The sequence below is a fragment of the Poecilia reticulata genome, chromosome 6 (assembly GCF_904066995.2).
Source record: "Poecilia reticulata chromosome 6, P_reticulata-male-v2, whole genome shotgun sequence".
Lineage (NCBI taxonomy): Eukaryota > Metazoa > Chordata > Actinopteri > Cyprinodontiformes > Poeciliidae > Poecilia > Poecilia reticulata.
In genome coordinates, this window is record NC_088835.1 from 13,224,570 (window position 1) to 13,247,228 (window position 22,659).

Sequence of the window (22,659 nt, forward strand, 5' to 3'; positions counted from 1 at the left end):
TCGTTCTTTGGTTTGCAATTATCTGGCGGCACTGCAGGAGTAAAAAACGAGCGCACCGCGCTCTTGCACAGCTACATGTAGGAACAGGAAGCTTGGAAACAGGAAAAAAGTTCCTGAGAAGGAAGGAAAACTTGAGATTACGTTTAAAAAATGAGCAGAATCTATTACAACACGTCTTTACAGAACAAACCGGTGCATAATGAGAGTTTTGACCGTGTGTGGTGTCCTTCTTCGTATGAAAGGTAGGAGCTCCGAACTAATAAATCCATCAGTGCAGCTTCACCAAATCCCAATAGTAAAATCACAGTTTTTCTATTGCTCCTAACATTAAGAGCAGAACGCTTTTATGTATATCCTAAAAACATTTAACTCCAAAAAATAAACAATTCGGCTGTAATCTGCAAAGTGCTAAAGAAGATAATGTTGAGAAACATACAATACAAAAACATCAACAATACATCCGCATCAATATGCTAGGACCTTTAACACAGTACTTTACAAAACTAAACATATTTTAAGATTGAAATGTAATAACTGATGAGTTTGACAATAATTGTACTCATTCAATTCAAACTTGATATTTTGCTGTCTCTCAGTGGTCCTGGGGTTCTTCTGGAGGGGAAACTGATGGATGTTTCCAGACATTCAATCAGTGACGTCAACGGACAAAAGGTGTACCAGACTTATTTATATTATTTTACTATATTTTCTTTTATTTCAGCTAATTAATTTTGGTTACATGTGGTTCAAATTATTTTAATTTATAACAAAATTAGTAATTACAAGAGAATAATTGAAATTTCGATTATTTTGTTCTTTTAATTTAGCGGGGTGTAATGTGTTTTGATTGGATTTTATTCTTTGTTATTTTAGTTTTATTTTAGGTTGGCATGTTTTAAATGTATTTTTAGATTGTAATGTATGTCTTTCTTGTTATTTGATGGGTTTATGTTTATTTCTGTTTTTTTTATTTGATGCTTTTGTTTTTTTATTTTGTTTTGTGTTTTTTTGCTTTTGCATATTAGATTACATTTGACTACTTCACTATTATTATTTTTTCAGTATTCGTTATTTTGCTTCCTGTTTTGTTGGATTATTTTTGTTTAATTTAATTAACACAGCAGGTGTTCTTGAAATGCAGCATTCATTTTGTTAAAGAATATATACATGTGAATAAAACCAGTAAATATGAAACTAAAGCTAATTGCTAAAAAAAATATGAGCTAACTAAAGGTTTGAGTTGTTGTCATATTTGTAACAACAGTTTTACAAGGGAATTTATCCAAGCTTTGCAAAGCTGAGTTAGCGCTACTGTAAGGGTGTATTTGATTGATATAAAGACATAAAAAATATATACTGCTCAAAAAAATAAAGGGAACACCTCAGTGTTCACTTAAATGTTAAAGTGTTCCCTTTATTTTTTTGAGCAGTGTATATTCAGAAGATACCAGAGCCAAACCAAACTTAAAAGCAAAGACTGATGAACATTAAACTACTCTTCATTTTCTCTCCTGATATCTTCTAAAAAAAAAAATGTCAGGTACGCTTCTACGTGCTGTACATCAAACCCGGAAGCATCCACCAGAGGAAATTCGAAGCCAGTGGGAAGGAGGTGGAGCCGAACTTCAGCGACACCAGAAAGGTCAACACAGGCTTCCTTATGTCCTCCTACAGTGAGTGACGACCACAGTTTTTGTGCATCTTCAGTTCTCCGTAAACCTGATTATCTTGGTGCGAACTGCATATCATATTAGAAATATCAAACTTTCACACTGTGGGGAAATTGTTTTATTTTCCGTCACCTTTTTAAATTAAGTTGATTTAAACATGGCTGTTTTTTTTGTTTTTTCTGTCGGTGCAGAGGTGGAAGCCAAAGGAGAGTCTGACCGCCTGACTGAGGATCAGCTGTCTCAGATGATCAACAAAACCGAGCTGGTTAAAATCACGGACAAGCTCAGACCTGCTGGGAGCTGGGCCTTTTGGTACCCAGAGTCGGAGATGGACAAAACAGAGCTGGAAACGGGACAGGAAGTCCGACTGAAGACCAGAGGAAACAGTCCTTTCATCTGTCAGTGTGCTTTAATTATTTAGTTGGCTTGCATAGTAAAATTTAGCTGTGCAGTAAATATATTTACCACATTACAAGCCTAAAAACCAAAGACGTAATGATCAAGAGTTCAAATAATTGGTTCTGTTGCTTTTTGAACCTCTGCTGTGCGTCATGTCCAGCGTGGCTCACATTCCTGACTTTCTTATCTCACAGTCTCTTTAGCCAAAGTGGACAGTGGGACGGTGACCAAATGCAATTTTGCTGGAGATGAAAAGGCCGGCGCCTCGTGGACCGACAAGATAATGACCAACAAAACAGACGGCAGCAGCTCTCAGAGGCCTGGAGCGGCAGGGGAGGGAGCCGAGGAGGACGAATGGGTCAGAACCACATCTAATTATTATTTGTTGAATTAAATTTTTGTTTGTCGTGTTAGTTTTGTTCATGTTTTTATTAAATATGACTCATTAGCTTTTCTTGTTATGATTAATCTAGCATTTAGAAAAACGCTTATTTACATTTAGTTCCAAAAAATCTGACACTTTTGTATGTAATTGTTTTTAAAATTACATTTACTTTGAACTTTTAGTCACATTTTGGTGTAATAAATAATAAACTATATTAAATAGATAAAAATAATGCTAGTATGACGTATTTCTGTGATTAATTGACGGAAAATGAAATAGGAATTTTAATGCTTAGCAAGATAAGTACTTCACTCATGACTTGAGCCTCACTTGACTTTGGTAAATAAATGTTTAAAGAGGAAGAGAGCAGCTGCCACAGTAGTAATCTACAGTGTGTATTTCTGCATGCAAATAGACAATCATATTTGCCTATTAGTTATTTTTTTAATAGGAGTTCTGCAGGAGACTGGATTTATTACTCATAAGCTGATCTGCATTTCTCTCCAGGACGATTAAAGACAACGTGAGTTCTGATCCAATCTTCAGGGTTAAACGGGTTTCATCCTGCATCGACTCTGAAGATTGCAGCTGCAGTGCTTTTTAAGAAAAAAAAACAATAAAAAGTATTCTTTTGTTTTATCTTTTGAATTAAATGGCCTCGTTTATACAAATTTGACTACCACACACAGCCTAAATAGCGTCACTAGTCATTGTTACAAAGTTATTTTCTTTATCTCTTCTTTTTTTTGTTTCTTTCACATCGTTCTCTGTGATGAGACGAGAGAAGAACAGAGGCTCTTCGAGTTCTTGTTGTTTTTACTCTGCTTGTCTGAAAATGAAGCTCAGGCACATAAGACAAGATTTCTTTCCCAAATTTATTCCATATTAGGGAAAAGTTCAAAGTCTCTTTCCCAGCAGCCAGATTTTCTCAAAATCTTGAAGGTCATTCAAAACCCTTCATCACAAACAGCCCAGTTTAAATTTTTACTGTTTCTTTCTAAGTTGATTGTTTCTGAATCTGTAACGTTTGACTGGTTCTGTTCTAATTTTCCGTAAAGTATTTGAACTGCAACTGCATACAATGATAAAAAAATAAATAGGTTGGTTGATAAGTTCTTTACGACCTAAACTAAGTATCTACAAAAAAAAATAAAAAATTAAGTTACACTTGATGTTCAGAGTTAATCTCAGTTTTTGTGAACAGTTCAGTCATTCCATTAGCCGATCCTGGATTGAACACTTCTGACATGTTGAAAGCTTGGGATTTTGCTGTTTAACCCAACTATCTGCTTTAAACTTTTCCTTAACTTTCTCCCTCCCTTTACTAATTCACTTTTGAAGCCATTTTCTTCCACCGTTTTTTATTTAGAGGCGTTGGAGTAAAACACAACCATTCAAAACACTTCTTAAGATTTTTATATGTGAAAAAATGCAGCATGCACCACATTTCCTCACACTTTATTGCTTTGTTTTCATCTCTCCTGCATAATACCAATAAAGTATGATTGTGAGTCAGCTTGTTGAAGCGTAAGTCCTGTTTCCAGTCTTTTAAAGTTGGTCAACCACAGGAATATGTCTTTGTGAAGGTGCTGCTAACAAAGTGCCAAAATAGCCGATCTGAAGTTCTATACTAAGTTGTTTTTCACTTGTGGACACAACACAGGGCCATTTCGGGAGTTTAGGAATCTTTTTTAAACCTTCTGACATAAACCAGTGCTAAAAGCGACGAAGAGTTAATTTTTACCCTGAGCTGTTTGTTCACTTTGCTTTTGAGAGCCTAAATAAATCCTCCTACATGGTTACAAGCTTGCTGTGCAACAAAGGAATCCTTCAGAAAACAAACTGGTAATTAAAACAAGTTGTGTCTGATTACGTCTAATCTCAGTTCAGACTCGGACAGCGTGGCATTTCCTGTTGCCAAAACTAAAATAATACAGACCAAATGAAAGGGCTCGCTGTTGATGTTTTATTATTAAAAATAACAATATCAGCAAAAAAAAAAAAAAATGAATGCAATAACAGTAATTGGAATGTTTGATTTCAACATTCAATGCTCAAGCAGACTTTCAGATGTTACTCTGGATGTTTGTGTGTGTTTGGGAACCAGCAGCAGCAGCATGGAGACTGGTTAATTTTAGGTTTTTCTTTTATATTTTAAACTAAAGTTGTGTATTGGGACAGTAAAATGATAAAACTGTGATCAATCAAACTGTCAGTCCATAAAAGAAAATAAGTATATTCATTATTTTTATATAAATCAGCAGCAGCACACACAAAAAATCTACAAGAACATCTTTACCAATGGATTTACGTTCCAGCAGGAAACGCACAATTCATAAAAGGGAATAAAAACTATGTTTATACTATTTGCATTGAATACACTATAAATAATATTCATTGTTATTTACACAAACAAGAGCACACCTCTCTTGTTGTCTGTGCTACACCATCACGCCACTTCTGTCTGATCAAACGGAAATGTGTAAAATCCTTTAACTTCATCTCTTCTTAGATTTTTACTAGAGCCGCCTGAAAACAGGTTTAACCGCTGATCCGACGGGCCGCAAAACATCTGGAGCTTTGATTATTGTAGATGGGCAGTCTCTCTTTCAAACCACTGCAGGACCGTGTCGTGGTTCTCCTGGACCCACTGGATGTTGACTTGGGTCTGCTCGATGGCCTGAAGAGTGGCTCTGTAAGCGCCGTTCATCTCTGTGTTGTCCCTGAAGCGAATCAGCTGGAGACACAAATTGATGTGATTAAAAACACAAAAATGTGGAAGCTAAATCCGACAGAAAGAGCCCTCACCTTCAGTGAAACTACTCCTAATCATTAGGAAATATTATAATCTTTTGTAAACATATTGTCCAAAAGATTTCAGAGATTTGTGGAGAGCAGAAAAGATGAGCGCATGATATGATTTTACTCTAATGATCTTATTCCTTTTCCAGACTCTTAACTAAACATAATACACAAATCTTAAAGATAAAAGTTACTGATTAGATAAATAGCTGGGTGATGTCAAATAATTTATTTTCAAAAGTCTTATCAACTTAGGACATAAATTAACAAAGTGATTTGTGCGTGTGTGTGTTTTTAAAATAGACAAATAAATTCACATTTTTAGAAGACTGAAACATAAAATACAGCTACAAAATTGTTAAAAGCTTTGATTTATTATGAAATGAGGTTTATTAAAAAGACTTGTGAAAGCATTATCAGCATATCTAACAAAAGATGGTTGAATGTGAATTATTGTGTTAACCCGTGTGGAACAAATAGATTAAATAAAAGTTCTAGATTATACTACACAATAATAATAATAATAATAATAATAATAATAATAATAATAATAATAATCAATTTAATTTGTACTGCACTTTCATTAACATGAATCTCAAAGTGCTAGATGATTTCAGATGCTAAAAATTATAAACAACTCACAAATAATTCAGAAGAGAAATGAAGAGTTGAGAGTTATAACATATTTATATAACCTACTTAGTTTAAAAGAAACTGAAAGTTTTTTTTTTTTTTTATTACAAGAACAAACCTCAGCAAAGTCAAACTTTGACCAATAGTCTCACATTGTCGTCACAGTTTATATAACATTTTTGATAAGTGACTTTTGACACATTCAGCTGATTAAGTAATATGAGGAAACATCTGGATAAACACAAATAAACCTGATAACTGATTAAATTCATGCTCAGAACTCAAGACTCAACAAAACAAATAAATAAATAAATACCAAACTTTATCTTAAACCGGACTGGTCATGATGGGGCAGATTTGTGATCGATTAGGTATCAGGGCGCTTTGGGTTACTCATGCAAGCGCGAAAGCCAGATAATCAGAATAAAACTCAGTTTGAGGTGTGGCATTTATTCAACATTTGCATATAAAATGTGAGTAAATTACCTCCTGCAGCTCAAAAGGTGTGGAGAACCTTCTGGTCACGCCCATAACCAGGGAAGCAGCATCCCTGAAAAACAGCAGCAACAGCATTTAAAAAAAACAAGTGAAGAAGCTGAAGAAACCAGTAAATCAAACAGAGTAGAGGGTGGAGTATATCTGCTTTTTAATTTACTTTAGTTCACATGTTTCAAACTCAAGTGAGCCAAATCCGGCTTTTTATGTGGCCCGCTAAATTCTAGACTAAACACTAAGTGTGCTTAAATATCATGTTATCAATCAAATCAATGCAATTTTTACTGACAAATTATATCATTCAGTCCCTCCAGTTTCTTGAGAATTATCGCATATCCACTCAAAATCAACAAATCCTCGCACTTTTTTGCACTGATACATAAGTGGGAGTTTATGGCAGATTTTTCTCAAAAGTTGTGAAAAACTTCTTTGCTTGTACTAAACAGCTGCCTCGGCCTTAATCAATGTCAGATTACAGTCCATGATCTGCACAGCGAGTAATAAAAAGTTGCATTTACTGTCACAGATAACCGTAAATATCGCAAATATTTCCAAATTGATACCACAAAAACACTTTGATTAAATCTTAAACCAATCTTGAAATCCTGGAGGGACTGAAAAGATGTTCAACATTATTTAATTTTAAAAATTCATTGACATTTTAACAGGTTGTGGGTGGGTTTTGTCAATACATCCTGGCACAACCGGCCCTTTAAGAGCATTCATCATCTTGATTTGGCCCAAAATGAAAATTAGTTTGACACCCCTGAAGTTTAGATAATCAACAACTACTGGTTACTCAATAAAATCTTGTATCCTGTGCCTACATAAATACTTAGATACAAAATCTGTTGGCTTCCTGGTTACTGCGTAAACAGTGGAGACTTTATGGTGAGGAGTTTTTGATAAGCACTGATTAAATTTCAGGACTTTTGTCCTTGACGACGCAGGGCAGGATTACTGTAAGCCACCGTATGAAATGCTAATTTTTATGACTTCGCTTTAACACGGGTGATTAAATTGTCACGAAGCCTCTGTAAACAACGCCTCCCTGGGCGAGTTGAAGGAACCGTAACCGATGTCTTCTTGGCTCAGCTCCTGTCCTGAAGTGGAGCTGAGAACCAAGATAAACATCAACATAGTAAGGCTGGGGGACCAGCCACTCAGCTAGTTGGTGGTCCTGCAAAACGTTATGTTTATTTGTAGCTAAAAAAGCAGTGCTGACCATATATACGCTGTTTAATGACATTTTCTTTATCAGTGTGGTCAATACACAGTGTTTACCCCATACTCTATTTCACCATTAGATATTTTTAAGACATAATAGTCGTAATGCTAAACATCTATTGACAAATTTGTAATTCTTAGTAGTGCCAAATATTAATTTTCCCACAGACAAAATCCAGGACCCATCGATACTCTTAACACAGTGAAACCATTTCCTGTTTCCATAAGAAAAGTTTCAGTTTTCTTATCCAAGTTTGATTTCTATTCCTGAACTTTGACTGTTTTTTTCCTCCCCATGATTACAGCTCAAAATCACAAATAAGTTTAAAGTCCCCTAAAGAAAACATTTTTAAAAAGTGACAGAGGACAACAGTGTTGCCCAAAACAATTAGACAATAATCAGTGTTAGTTATGTAATGGCCAGCTGGAATCTTTGGTGTACGTTTTTGGGAATAACATAATTTGATTCAATTCAATAATTAAATGGACCCTGAGTCCCCTTTAAATGTAGTTTGAATAACACAGCTCCCTCCTCTCCACACTCTGAGGAAATACGTATTTCAGAGGCACTTCTGACCTAAACATCGTACCTACCCCTGACTGACGTAATCCCAGTGGGCTCTGATGAAGTTCCAAGCCAGCGCTTGACCCGCGGCGTTTTGCGCTATGAGGTTAACAGTGGAAGGGACATCCATCAGCCGTATCTTATCAGGGTCCAAAGTGTACGACAGGTATCTGTAAGATAAAGAAGGTTCTGATTCACTGTCTGCTTCACAACACCTGGCATTACTGTAATTCACCTTATCACAGGCGTGTCTGTTATGAGAGTGTTTTTTATCTATTTATTCTCATCACCTGTTGAGGAGCCAAGTCTTCTTGGTGCAGGACAGAGCTTTTCTGAGCTGGTCTTTCTCTGAGGTGTCAGTGGAGCTCAGAAATTTCTCCCAGGCAAACTCCCACTCTTTCTTATCACCAGCGGCCACAGCTTGGCAGTAGATAACAGACCGTAAATTGGTATGAATGCTGAATAACAAACAGAAAAATGCCTTAGTCCGCTGATTGAAAATGTATTGTTCATGCAGAACTGTTGACTCAGTCTGTTTCCTCTCGAGAAGCTCGTCCACAGACCCGCGGGATATTTGTTTTACAACAATAATATTGTGAAGAATGCTCTGCCATCTATTCAAACGCTTACAGACCGAGTCTTAAAATGAAGTAAGTCAGGATTGTGATTTTATGTTTCTTTAAATATATTCGATCTGATCTCAATCAGGTCTTTCAAGAATCAAACTTATTCTCCTGAGTTACACATCCTGGCTTGAAATGTTGGAACGTCCCTCAATAATCTGCCCTAAAATCCAACATGGCTGCTGCACGTATAGAAACTGCAGTGATAAACTGCTGAGTTTCTCATCTGAAAGTCGTTAAATTAGTCACGCACATTTGTTGCTGACCTGCGTGTGTGACTAACTGGGGTCACTGGAAATGCTACGGGCTTGTCTTACTGATTAGGGATTTGCCTCGTCACTGAGCTTCCAGCAAATCTCACAGATTTTCTGACTGTCAGAAACTTCTTCAGTAAACAGCAGAGACAGACAAATATATCTAAACGCAGAAAACACATCAGAGTTAGATCTGAAGGTGACGTTGGAAAAATAAAGGTCGTCTTGTTTGCTGTGTTTCCATATGACGTCAACAAACTTCCCATCACAACACTTCTTCTTTTTTTATTATTAAAATGGATGAAAATACATGCACATATTTTTTCTTTATTATTTTATTTCCTCTAAAGTTTATATGTTTATGCTCTATGTCTGTCCTCCGTTAAGACACTTGAAAAGAGAAGTCAAATTTCTTGGTTGTTCACATAATCATGACCTTTAAACTCCTATGGAAGAGGACACTCAATACGCCAACTGTCCTGTTTTACATTGTTGGGTTGTTTTATGTTTTAAGACAATAATTTAATCATTATTTTCTGATAAACAAATATATTATATGATTTACTTGGGGGGGTAAGCCTTCAGATAAAATACCAAAACTGCTTCTACATCAAGGAAAATCAGATGAGAACAGCAAATATTCTAGACTGAAAATGTAGAAGAGATTCATTTTGTTGGTTTTTTTCCAGTACATCACACAAACATCACATGCACTAACAAGGAGTTGCGAGCTGCTACTGACAAACTAACATTACACGCAATTGTGTATCAGCTTCTCCCCACAACTGCTTGAAATGGCCTGTAATTACATGCAATTGTGGGCTGATACACAGCCACATTTTACGCCGGTATATGCAACACATGCAGTGATAGTTAAAGCTGCACCTGCAGACATTTTCAGAAAACTGACTGGAGAAAATTACAGCAACAAAACTAACAAACATCGGAGTTCCTTGTTAGTAAAATTTTAGCAGATACTTTCGAATTTTGTAATAAAGCAATAGCTTTTAAAATCCAGAGGGGTGCAGCTTTAGAATAAACCACGATGCCGCGACACCAGAAGACACAAAAAGTGAGCAGACAGCACCTACCTTTTCTAAATCACTGCCGGAGCGAGCAAAGCTACAGAACGCAAGGGATGCTATTACAGTTACTGTCAAATTATAGCTGTTCAGAAAACAGAGGCGCAGAAGTTATATTCATCTCAAACCATACGTGTTGGTGTCGTTTCTGTCCATCCACTCAGCAAACTTCTTTGTAGCCATCTCCACACAATCTGGGAGCTCATTGGAGCAGGCCACCTCGATGGCAGTGATCTGGTTGTGCCTTTAAATAACATCACAGACAGAACCCGACGGTTGAAGGTCACAAACAGAGTCAACTTTAAATAAGCTGCAAATTTCAATGATGTTTTTTGTTTTTCTAAATGACTAATTCAAGTTCACGTTTGCAACATCGTCAAACCTTTTCTCCTCAGAACTAGTTTGGGTAAAATTGGTAACATTCATACGAAAATTGTGTCAAAAGGAAAAAAAAAAAACCCACAAGACTTGACTTTCCAAAAGCAGGAAATGAAATCCCTGACCAATATATAATTTGCATGCTTCTGCTGTCAAGATGGATGTCAGTGCCCTGTGTGCCAAAGTACTCAGCATAAAAAAGTGTCTGGCTGTGAATTTTATAGACCTCAAACAAGCAAATCTGGTTATGATTAACCTGCAGACAACTCATCCACTTTAACCTGTTAGTTTAACAGCTCCAGATGGAGTGAAGTAGATTTTTGCTTACTGTAACGAGTGATCCTCGGGGACGATCGAGTTGTCTGTTTGGTTTTTGAAGAAGTTATAAAGCTCCTCTACTTGATGTCGAAGATAAAGCTGCAGAGAGAGAAAGATTTACAGCAAACTTTCCAGATCATGCTTTTCTAACATCTGTATATAACATTCTAGATCAACTTTAAGAAGAGTAGACTAGTAAAAATGGTTTTATACCCACTGAACCTGAATATAATAAAACAAGAGAATGTTCTACTTGCTTTATTATATTAAGCAACAGCATTTTATTGGCGCTTGCCTGCATGGGGCCGTACACCTCGGAACGATCAAACATCAGGATGAAGTACTCCAGATTCCTGATGGCTGATTCCCAGGGGAGGTAAGCCGTCTCCCTATGGAGGAAACGGGTCGACTTCAGAGCCAGAGTCACGTCGACCTGCTTTGCTCTGAGAAAAATAGAGGACGGTAGAGACGGATTGCAGAGACTGCTGAAAAGTAATCGTCGTTTCATTAAGCTGGAGATTAGTTTTAAATGGGTGCGTTGTCACTCAACCTACAAATCATCGTTCAAGTCAGATATGTTTGAGAATAAATCATTTCAGACACATTTTTACAAAAGTATATCAACAGATCAAAGCAGGTTGCAAAATCTTTCAGGGGGACATGATCATTCCCCTATTTCCTCATTCGGTGTTGCTTTAAACAAACCAGGGTCAAATCTAATCCAATATTTTCACTTCTGAAATTATAACCTTTAATCCCTGTGTCACTTTTTCCTCTCAGTATTTGTGAAAAATAACGTAAGAATATCAGTACCTAGCCAAGTTGAAGGCATCGTCTACCAGCTGCGCTCGGTTCATCAGAGGGATGCGCTGCAAATGAGAGAATTCAGTGTTTTAACGAAGCATCCAACTGCATCCCAAAAACATATTTTAATATGAAGCCCAAGAATAATCCCAGGCACGTTTTGTAATTCAAATGGAAAAATCTGAATTTTTAGAAAAAACATTCAAAAAACTTGTTTTCACTGTGTGAGTGTTTTATTCTTACTTTACGTTCCTCAGGGACATTCTACAAAACCGAGCAATGATTTCCCCCCTGGTTAAGTTCTTCCACTCATTCATGTATTTATGGATGTTGCCTTGTCCACCAATGTGCACTGATGTTGAAACAGGATTTTGTTTATTCTCATCTAATTTTTTCTTAGTGTTCTCTTTACGGAAATGACGGGTCATTTCTTGTCCATCATTTACATTTTACACACCTTTTAAACTTCTTAAGAAGCCGGTCTCTTCTCTGAAAGTGTGGACCGCAATTAAAATAAAAGAACAGGTTTGGATTAGGGAACTTGGTAAAACACTATTTTTCTTACTTTGACTTTCCAAACAAGGACGTTATCCTAGCAGCATAAAAAAAAGCTCCAATTAACAAAGTGCTGATAAGACCAATGATACAGGGGCAAGATTCAGACTGGAGTATGTTCCTGTGGTTTCGTAAGTCTGAAAGCATTGGCTGACGGTTTGCTGTGTGTGTGTGTGTGTGTGTAGGTGTGTGTGTGTGTGTGTGTGTGTGTGTGTAAATTGGCTGTGTTGGACATCATCTGTTCAGGATTAACAACAGTTGTAGAAAAAGTTGTGAATGAGGCCTGGACATTTTTTGGGAGTTTGTAACTCCCCAGACCAAAATCAGTCTTGTGTCCCACCTTTAAAAAACAAAGTTTTTTCTTCTTTTTTTTTTTAGGTGTATATAAAGTACAGAAATTGAAAAATCTTTAGTATTCAGATACTTTTACAGTTGGTAATAAACTTAATTCAGATTCTGCCGGGGTCATTCCTCATTTCTATCTGTTCACTTGGGGGATTTGATCATGAATCCAAAACGCATCATCGCATTCTCTTAAAGGACAAGCGTGCAGTGTTGTCCTTGTCCGGTAAAACATTTTAGTGAGGATAATCTGAAAAGCATTTAGTTCAGCTGCTAACTCACAGATGGATTTGTTTCCAGCTGCCACAGCAGGCGATCCCAGTTCTCTGGGTTGTAGTTGACTCTGTAGTATCCAGTGGTGTTGATGTTAACCAGGATCCACTCTCCTTTCTTTGAAATTAACTCATCCATCCCGTCTGTTCCGAGAAAAAGGTTTGGAGAAAACATTTTTAAACTCAACACAAAACTGGAGATTTTGGAAAAGAACTCCAAATAAGGCCAGACCAGATCTGTTTCCCAGGACAAATTATAACAATTCAGGCCTCTGGGCACAAAGACAGTCTCCCCAACCAGCCCTGCATGCAAACAAAACACCAAACCCAAAGCAGATGTCTTTTCAAGAGATGATTTTTGGTTTATATCTAAGGTATAAAGCTAAGATTATATCTAAGATTGCTATAATATCTAGAGTAAAATAAACATTTTTTCCCCCTGTTTGTTCTCCCCTTATCTTTAGCTTCCATGAAATATAGATGTCATGGAGGTTTGATTATTTAATTCTTTGTCCATTTATTTTTTTTATCATTTTATTGCATATTAATTTGGAGAACTTATGCACTTGTGTCTTTGAGTCTAATTAATTGACATATTGGATTACTTTGCAGTTTTTTTGTAGCATTGCATGGTATGACTTTCGTTTCTGGGATGTCCGATCCTGATATCATTGGCAAACCATTTTAAGTCGTTTCCACTTCTGAATGATCTTTCTCACTTTACAACACTGGAATTTAGATTATTTGGAAAAGATCTAACAACTCTTCACAGATTTATGGAGAGCAACAATTGCTTCACTAGTGTCACTGGCATTGTGGTAAAAGACACTTTAATGCTCTGGAGCAGCAAACGGACAAAATTCAGACATTTTCTGAGGTAATCAAAAAATTTGGTGATCAATTAAAGATTCCTTTAAGTAGAAACTCTTTAAAAGGATGAATTGTGTCCTAGTCGAACCCTTAAAGTCAGTTTGTTATATTAATCCCTGATAACTCTCAAGAGTGGAAGTAAAGTGTGGCTAATAATCAAAAATGCTGTAAAACTTGTTGTATGTCTCTTCGGTCTGGATTAATCTGATTGGTTAAGAACAGGAAAAAACAATTCTGGACAATTTTGTGATTTCTGTGTGAGTGTTAGACGTGTTGTGCTGTGTGTTGTTGCACATTACCTCTTTCTCTCTCTGCCAGCCAGAAATCATTCGATTCCGAAATATTTGTAGTGTATGTGATGGGAATGTTCCACAATAGACTAAACAAAGAAAAAATTATTATATGTTAAAATGTGGCCAAAGGGTTTATAATGCAGAAAGTGAGTCTGAATAGAAGCATACAGTCTTCTAAGGCTTTTTAAGGAAAACAGAACAGAGACAAGCCTGCAGACAACAAAAAAAAAGACATCAGGTCTGCTGCACAGTGACGACACTTTATGCTGCAGCTGCAGGAGGGGTCGAATAAAAAATGAAAACCAGATCACAGTTTGCTAAATCATTCCACCGTGGTTTCATAGCCTACACAGTTAAAGAAAGAAAACATTGACTCAAAACATTTTTGGTACTCAGCTGTAATCAGCAGCAGTGATTTCATGAAGGCCTGACACATAAAAAAAACAAAAAACAAATTGGCCTGCAGGGAATTACCCTCTGTGTTTTAAAACTGAATCTGACAGGAAGAAATTCAGCACGTTGTAACTTTGCCAAACTTTTTTTTTTTTTTTTTTTTAACAGAAGACACATGATCACAGCTAGTGAGATAAACAGCTCAGCTAGCCATGTGCTATTTTATGGAAACAGGTTCATATATGTAATACATAACAGCTTCTAATGAAGCGAGTTTAGGCCTGTTGGAAGTTAGAAGGAAAATTATACAATTAAATATTAGTTTTGACCTTTTTTTTTTTAAATTGTCACAATCCAGTGACATTCAAAGGGCCCCCAAGCAGCATTAACCATGTCAGCGACTTAAGAATAGAAAAAAAATGAATAAATAAATAAATAAACCCCTTACTAATTTCCTAATGTTGCTCCACAGTTTTAAGACCATTGGTAAGATTTCATAACTTTAATATTAACACAAATTTTTTCATGTAACTTTAATATTACATGAAAATATTAGGTACAAATGATGACTTTCAAAATGATGACGGTTGTCATCAACAACCGTCAAATATGCATAAAATATGCAGAGATAACAGAAAGCTTTACTACTTTTTAAGATTAAATCATTTAACAGCTCTGATTATTGCTGTTCATTTAGACTGGACTTTGGCTTCACTGTCACCATGTTTTCCATTAAATGGTAAAAAAAATATATAGTAAAATAAAAAAAGCCCATACTTGGATACAGCAGAGCTGTTGTAGAGGAAGTGCTTCTGGTTGATCGATCCACTGACGGTGTTGATGGTGACGACAGGAAAGCCGATTTGAGTGGTCCAATTTTCCATGAATTTTTGAACTGTGGGCTCGGATTCTCTATTACGGGCCTGCAAAGATGATGACAAGCCAGTTGTACGTAGCCATACATTTGAGTTCAGATGTTCATACTTGTTGCAATCGCTGTTTGAAACCACAAGACTTTTTTTTTTTACATTTTGAATGAAGACCCACAGCTCTTCTTGGTCTGCATTTCCTCCTCTGTGAGTTTTGAGGTAATCCTAAAAAGCAGGAAAAAAGAAAAGTAAACATTGAAATAAAGCGCTAAGCTTCTGTGGTTCTCTCTAAATCAGAGTATGAAGTCTGAGTTGAACCTTTCTGTTTCTCTGCACAGCATACATTTACAGTTGAAATTGGCCATTTTGAGAAAGTTGGTCTACACAACGCTGACAATATTGGACACCAAACAGAATCAGAGAACCTTCAAATCCTGTCTCACACTTGGCAAGCCTGCTTGCACAAGCAGAAAATTCAGAAACACCATTTCGATAGTTGGTGATAATTATGACACTCGGTCAACTCATCAAATTAGAAATGTGCTCTGCTCTGGTTTCCTTCTGGCCTTGGTATGATTCATCTGAGTATGGTGAACTGGAAATGTCTGGAAACTGTTTGTGCTTGGACCAGAGGCTGTCTGGGTTTAACTCCAAATAGACAAAGTTATGATGAAGGGATCAGAGGCCACCTTTGAGTCCCAGAGAACACGTGCAAGACTCTGACTCATCTTCACCAGACGTCTGCAACCTGTTGCTTTTCAGACTTCCACAATGGCTTCTGTTAACTTGGGATAAAACCAATGAAGAACGTGTTTTGTTGAAAATGACACCAAGAGTACCAGTGCTAAATTTATTTGGATCTATTCTTCTTGACATTAGGTTGGAAACTATGTGCTTTTATTTTACATAAACTACCACAAATATCTACACGCCATAGAAATAAATGTATTACTTTTTGCTATTTTTTTTTTATTATTATTTATTTCAAAACCCACAAATAGAAATAAAATGGTGGATGTTTAAAAACGAAGAAATTTCTTCCTTTAGCTATTTATCAACAACTCAATTAAAAGAATATTATTTAACAGGATGAGGTATTTGTAAGAATTGTAGCATCGTTTTCATGCGTTTGACATGGGTGCCTTACTCTGATGCCGTTGTCAAAAGCTTTGTCTTTCACATATTCCGCCAGCATTCTCAGCACCATGGCCCCCTGCAGAGTACATGAAACCAGGGCTTCTTATAAACACAACACATGCTTTCAGAAGAACAAACAAGAGAAATCTGAGAGAGACCTTTCCAAGAAATATTAGCAAGGAAACATTTGATCCTCAGCAAAACAGAAAAGGACAAATTAGCATTAAAGACAAATGAATAAACTGATATTTTCCAAAACATTTTCACCATCAAATTCAACTAATTTGCACCAGCAATTTAGGTCCAGTGCCATTACAAGTTCTTACAAAGTAAAAGGTGTAACCAATTGGATCCAAATAAAAACTTTTTTTCTTTTGCCATCTTTTCTGCTGAAAATTGTCTATATTATTCATGTTTTTAATATTTTTGGATTTGGTGACACTTTAAAAAACATAAAACTAAAGCTTTTCATCCCTATGAGATAAATACATCTGTTTAGTCATGGGCTGGTTAGAGGCTTTAAAAGGTATGTTTTTAAAACTGCCTAAAATGTTACGTCACACCATTCTGGTGAATTAAAGTACTTAATAGGAGGGTGACAATGTCCCTAGAGTTTTCCCTGTGTTTAGAGTTAGCAGCACTTCTCCTCCCCCACCTGTTGCTAAGCCCTGCAGGTCAGCTAACCGAACACAATCTACCAAAACTTCATCCTTATTAGAAGAAATGTAACTTTGTCTGTTTCTGGTTACAAAAGACACAGACAAAATTGCTTCTTTATATCCTCTGATGTTTTTTGCTTGAAGCTACGCTGATTAGATACAGCTTTGAAAAAAGAAAATTCAAGGCTTTTCAGTTTGTCTAATTTCATTATTTTCTGAATGTGTTTGAGCAAAATAAATAACTCTCTTTTAATTCCCAATCTAGACAAACACTTCAAACACAAATGTACATTTAACACATAATGATGATTAAAGGCATGTTTTTTAAAAGCTCAACCAAAAAACTTAACAAGCAAGCATGTGTTTGTGATGTGCATGGTACTTTACCTTACTGTAGCTTATAGCATCGAACATCCCAAGGATATCACCAGTTGTCTGGACGTCATTCGGTGGAGCGCTGAGAGGATGGGATGTCAACAGAGCATCTGCCTCAAACGCTGCATGGAGGTCATCCATAATCATTTTCTCTTTCTTTAAAAAAAATAAATTAAAAACAGACACAAAGGCTGTTTAATGACACCTGAAAAGTGTACGGGCTGCACAGTGGTGCAGCTGGTAGAGCTGTTGCCTTGCAGCAAGAAGGTTCTGGGTTCGATTCCCAGCCTGGGGTCTTTCTGCATGGAGTTTGCATGTTCTCCCTGTTCATGTGTGGGAACATTAGCTGGAGAAAGGCACCAGCAACCCTCCCGACCCCACTAAGGGACAATGGGGTACAGAAAATGGACGGATGGCTGAAAGGTGTACAAGTTGGAAGTAGATTATTGAGGCAAGAGTTTGCTGAAGCAATGACAGAATTTGGTCAAATTTTGACATACAAAATAGATTTGATCTCACCCTGTGTCATAAAAATATACATTCTTCACTTCAGCAGTCTTCAAACATTACAGGAGAGATCAGTCAAAATTGCAGATTAATAAAAGACTTATATGTCTACTTAGGTCCTTTAGTGTCACAAAATAGAAATAATACATATCTGTATCCAACCTGTGGTTCATTATATTCTAAAGGCTTCAGGGGAGAATTTGAAAGATTTAGCCAACCTTTCAAGTTTTAAAGATGTTTGAAGTGCTAAAGACCCAAGTAAAGGTCAAAGGTCAACTCCTTTGACTTCTTATCAGTCAGAGATGAAGGAGTCTTTTGGATGAAAGAGCTGAGAAATGACAGCTGCAGATCATCAGATTACATTTCTGGGGTGATGATAAAAACCTAAGAAAATGGAAGTCTGGTGGTTTTCATGAGAATTGAAGTAGTTTGATAAAAACAAACAAACAAAAAACCCCTGACACTGATGCTTTTGGGAGCAGCTAGCAGTGGATGAGGGGACGCTCAACCTGAACTTACTATCTGAAATGATGGCTCAGCATGGTCCACTGCCAGGTAGGACATGTAGGTGGCGAACCCTTCATTCAGCCAAACTTCATTCCACCATTTCATCGTCACTTGATTTCCAAACCACTGTTGACAAAACAAAAATTCAGCAGTCAATCTACTGCAAAACTCTACTGTACCTACAGAAGATGCAACTTGTCATGGCAGTAAATATGTCCAGGAGGTATTAAACATTTTTCCATGTACATGTGTCATCCCAGGAAACACACACAATTGTCTTCCCCCTTACCTGGTGTGCCAACTCATGAGCAATGATAGTGGTGATTACTTCCTTGTGCAGCCATGAGGACACTCCTTCCTCATAGAGCAAGGCTCCTTCCTGGTACGTGATAAGACCCCAGTTTTCCATTGCTAACGGTTCCAAGTCCGGCAGAGCAATTTGATCTTAAGGAAACATACAAATTATAAGTTACACAACCTGTATGAGTCTGCTTTGACAGATTGTTAAATTATATAGTGGTATTCATTGTGGTTTAAGAAAAAGTGGTTAAAGATAAAAAAAAAAAAAATTGTTGTCAATCAAAGAAATAAAACAAATTTGTCACATTCTGCCTTAGTCTGTCAATCAAGTTTTGAAATTGTAGTTTTACCGAGGTCTTCCATTCCGTACTGCAGGTCAAAATGCTCTTCGTAGAACTCGAGGATCTTTGCAGTTATTCTGGCGGCATACTGCGTGTATCCGGCGTCAATGGCTTCGGGACGGGCATAGGTCTGCATTAACAAAACACAAAAATGTTATTTTGCTTTTTCTTCAAAACGTGAGAAAGAGAAAGAAGATTGTACAAAGTAAACCAGGTGTAATATCATGACCACAGATCTAATCCTGGGTTAGACACCCGTCTAATGTCAGAACAGCCCTGAGAGATCATCACTCTTTTAACAACAAAGCAGATAACTGCAAACTGAGAAAACCTCAGAAGAGCTGCAGTTTTGGAGATACTCAGACCCATCTAACTACCAGAAACTTGCTCAACTATTCCCCTTCCCATTTTTCCTGCTTTCAACATTTCAGCTCTGGTCTAAATAATAGGCTTAATATATGTTGGTTACAAATATGAGTGATGTTTCTAACCAATTAATGAAGAGGATTATTGTTTAACAATTAATTTATGGACCCAAATTCAGAACAACAAGCTATTTCTTAGACTTACTTACTTTTATATTCACACGGTTTTCTGGGGATCTAGTGAACGTGAACTCTGAGATTGTGAGGGCAAGTAAGTAACTCGACATCTTTGGCGTAGAAAAAAACTTTGTGTATTTCCACTCGTCATCTATACTTTCGGACCCTGCCAGAAGAAAATATTTCACAATATCACGAGTCACTGCATTAGATCTAAGAATTAGCATACCTTCTTTGCTTATTGTACTCATTTGCTTACTTTGCTGCCGTGTGTTTGACAAAGCCACTGTGCCCCGTCTATGGATTACTGTCAGCTGAAAAACAGCCTTCATGTCGGGCTCGTCGAAACATGGAAACAATCTCCTTGCACTCGTTGGCTCTAAATTTGTGGCTACAAGGAATCTATGAAAAAGACATTGTGGTAAAATCAAAAGAATCATGTTAAAGCCAAACAGGGATGCATTTTATTCTTAAAAACATAATTAAAATGTCAAATAGGGGAATATTTACTATCTCATAAAGTCTAGAAACCAAATCAGACCAAACAGTGCAAGACTGTGTTATCACTATTTACTTTAAGAAAACAGACAGTTTGTGCCTTGAACTTGAAAAACATGATGGAGGTTCAGAATACTTACTTTAAAATATATATATATATATATATATATATATATATATATATATATATATATATATATATATATATATATATATATATTTCCACTGATCAAATTTATTTTAGTGTCAAACAGGTTTAAAATCTTTTAAGTTTTAAATCTCTCAATCTCTTTTTTTAATGGTATGAAAGCCTAATAGCCCACATGAAAATGTTTTCCTTAGAGTGAAACTGGATTCTTCTTTTATATTGAAGTATTTTTTTAAAAAACACGTTTCTCCAAATGGAAAGACATTTCTTCGTTCCATACATCATCTTTGTACTTTCTCTGTAACAGCTGAGTTTAAAAGAGCATTATAGTTAGTTTTTTTTCTTAAATCACTTACCTTTCCTGTATTGTGTCATTTACAAAGTCAAGGTCGGTTTCGGTATATTTGCTCACATACATTGCTTGAAGATATTCAGATATTTCTCCCTCAAAAGACAGAGACAAACTGTAATTCCCGTCTGTCTTTAAGTTTTCCTCCAGCTCAATCTCCAAGAAGTCACTTTCATCATCGTGTTGTTTGTGTGAGAGGACTCTTAATCGATCGTTATTGTCGTGGTCTGTCACCCGTAGAGACAACACGCTCAGCTCGAAGCTGTGGAGGAAGATGTGCTTCGTTGGTTGGTGACAGCGGAAGTACACGGTCGAGCTCCCATTGAAGAACAGCGTCTGGTTTGGGGTCGTGACGTTCACCTCTTCCACAATCCTGCTGTAGAATTGAGGATGGACGAGGATCTCGTATCTTTCGGGAATCAGGGACCTCGGCAGCCGCATGACCGGCGGCGGGGCCAGGGTTGTCGTTGGGACGGTTGGGAATTCTGTCATGGTTAGGTTAGAAGACTGTATCTCGAAAACAATCATCATGGAGATCATCCCACCGATGGCAGAAACCGTCAGGATAGCGAAGGCGACGGCCAAACCTTTGGATAAGGTGGATTTTCGTGGCATTGTGGCAGCTTCCTTTGGCCACCCCTGAGGCGTCCTTTGCGTCGCAGCTGAAGTTGAATCTCTGAGTGTGTCTACCTGGGAACTAAACCAACTTATCTGAAGACATCCACCTTACTTCTCCCTCATAAACAGGGCTTGGCCTTAAAAATTATAGGTCTGTGCTTGGATTAAGCATTAACCTGAGCACTGCCAAAGGAGCAAAGAGTAAGTGTTGGAGTGTGAAGAGGGCGATGTTCATTGTAGATAGTCAGGCAGTGCTCTCTCTCACACATCTGGAGGCGCTTACTTGGTTCTTACCACTAATGCAAGGGTTAGGTAAACCTCAGGGAAGGCTGCAGTTTTCAAACCATCACACTTTTCCTCGCTTTTCCTATTTATAAACACAGCCCAAACTGTAAAAACAAATATCACCAAGTGTCTGTCGTGACACGAAAGAAAATGAGCCTCTTCCGATTGTAGCAGGAGTCCAGGTATTCAGTCTGCCACCATCGTGCCCCCACCGCAAGGGTTCCCATCCACAGGTAAGCAGGTCCTTGCTGCAGAGGTTTCCAAAGATACGCGTCCGTAAGAAAAGCTCTGTGAGATTGACAAACTCACAGCAAACAAGACGCAAATGAGGAAAGGATGTCTGAGGGGGCTGGATGAAAGAGGTGGAGTAGAGCGGGAAAAAAAAAAGAGGACTGGCTGCAAAGGCTCATCCTGAGGGAGGCTCGACCACCATCACCTCTGTGCTCGAATTTCTCACGCAGGGTTACAAATCAGCAAACAAGGAAAATATAGAAAGGGGTGGTTGTTAGTGAGAAGACCAGATGCTCCCATTTCAGACAAAAAGTTGTAGAGACATACACAGCATGAGCTTAGACGGTGTTTCAGTTATTTTGATTTAGGCAATATTTTACAGTGCTGTGAAAAAGGTTTGGTGGGTGTCTTTTGATTTATATTTCTTGTCACACCGACATACCTGGTGCTATGTGAAAAAATACTTAATTTCTACACCGAGTGAGTGATTACCCTACTTTTGGCATCAATGACTCCCTTTTGCATTTGCAAAAAGTCTTTTAGATCCAGGTGAAGGGATTCTGGTCCACTCTTCCTTCAAGTGATCTTAATTCAGCCAGAATGGAAGCTTTGCAAAGATAAGTTAAGGTCAGTTAGATGACCAGGCCTCTCAATAACCTTAATTTTGCTCATGATCAACACAAAAGGTTGACCTGCAGGGATACTTTGGATCATTGTCCTGCTAGAACCCAAGTGAAGTTGAGCTTGTGGTTGCCGACTGGTCTCTGTAATTCTCCACTGGGATTTTCTGGTAGAGCAGAAATGATAGACCATCACACTGTCATTGGTTTACTGACAACATTGTGTCCTTTTTGCCTTTCTTTTGGACTTTCTTTATCAGTCCACAAAATATTTTACCAAGAGTCTCAGGATCATCAAGATGTTTGATATGCA

At 37.3% G+C, this 22,659-nt stretch overlaps 2 protein-coding genes across 3 annotated transcripts; one reads left to right on the top strand and one right to left on the bottom strand.

Moving 5' to 3' along the window:
- The first annotated feature begins 39 nt into the window (after window positions 1-39).
- Window positions 40-3,093, top strand: arpin (actin related protein 2/3 complex inhibitor). Its single transcript, XM_008411750.3, has 6 exons — window positions 40-242; window positions 597-672; window positions 1,541-1,673; window positions 1,862-2,068; window positions 2,264-2,427; window positions 2,962-3,093. The coding sequence occupies exons 1-6, from the start codon at window positions 151-153 to the stop codon at window positions 2,968-2,970; spliced, it is 681 nt and encodes a 226-aa protein (XP_008409972.2). The 5' UTR covers window positions 40-150; the 3' UTR covers window positions 2,971-3,093.
- A 1,304-nt stretch (window positions 3,094-4,397) lies between these two features.
- anpeplb (alanyl (membrane) aminopeptidase-like b) lies at window positions 4,398-21,966 on the bottom strand. Of its 2 annotated transcripts, XM_008411749.3 has the most exons (20): window positions 20,600-21,952; window positions 19,857-19,999; window positions 19,630-19,763; window positions 19,065-19,185; window positions 18,704-18,858; window positions 18,427-18,540; window positions 17,413-17,556; window positions 16,377-16,442; window positions 15,389-15,454; window positions 15,138-15,283; window positions 13,974-14,053; window positions 12,815-12,948; window positions 11,645-11,700; window positions 11,127-11,274; window positions 10,842-10,930; window positions 10,269-10,379; window positions 8,467-8,634; window positions 8,206-8,346; window positions 6,376-6,439; window positions 4,398-5,191 (listed from the first exon to the last, which is right to left on the bottom strand). In XM_008411749.3, exons 1-20 carry the CDS (start codon window positions 21,205-21,207, stop codon window positions 5,039-5,041), a joined length of 2,841 nt encoding a protein of 946 aa, XP_008409971.1. In that variant the 5' UTR covers window positions 21,208-21,952; the 3' UTR covers window positions 4,398-5,038. The 2 variants fall into 2 exon arrangements, 1 of the variants encoding a protein (XP_008409971.1); XR_014087848.1 differs by lacking the exons at window positions 4,398-5,191; window positions 6,376-6,439 and adding an exon at window positions 10,145-10,175 and having other exon boundaries at window positions 8,212-8,346; window positions 20,600-21,966.
- Window positions 21,967-22,659: the final 693 nt, after the last annotated feature.

What these genes read in the sequence shown, in the direction of transcription:
- arpin (XM_008411750.3), top strand. Translation starts at nt 151, where the DNA reads ATGAGCAGAATCTATTACAACACGTCTTTACAGAACAAACCGGTGCAT. An exon ending in TGTCCTTCTTCGTATGAAAG is followed by an intron (nt 243 to 596) that starts GTAGGAGCTCCG and finishes GCTGTCTCTCAG; the next exon opens with TGGTCCTGGGGTTCTTCTGG. An exon ending in GTGACGTCAACGGACAAAAG is followed by an intron (nt 673 to 1,540) that starts GTGTACCAGACT and finishes AAAAAATGTCAG; the next exon opens with GTACGCTTCTACGTGCTGTA.
- anpeplb (XM_008411749.3), bottom strand. Translation starts at nt 21,207, where the DNA reads ATGCCACGAAAATCCACCTTATCCAAAGGTTTGGCCGTCGCCTTCGCT. An exon ending in AAAACCGTGTGAATATAAAA is followed by an intron (nt 19,186 to 19,629) that starts GTAAGTAAGTCT and finishes TTGTTAATGCAG; the next exon opens with ACCTATGCCCGTCCCGAAGC. An exon ending in GACAGAAACGACACCAACAC is followed by an intron (nt 8,635 to 10,268) that starts GTATGGTTTGAG and finishes TTTGTTATTCAG; the next exon opens with CATTCATACCAATTTACGGT.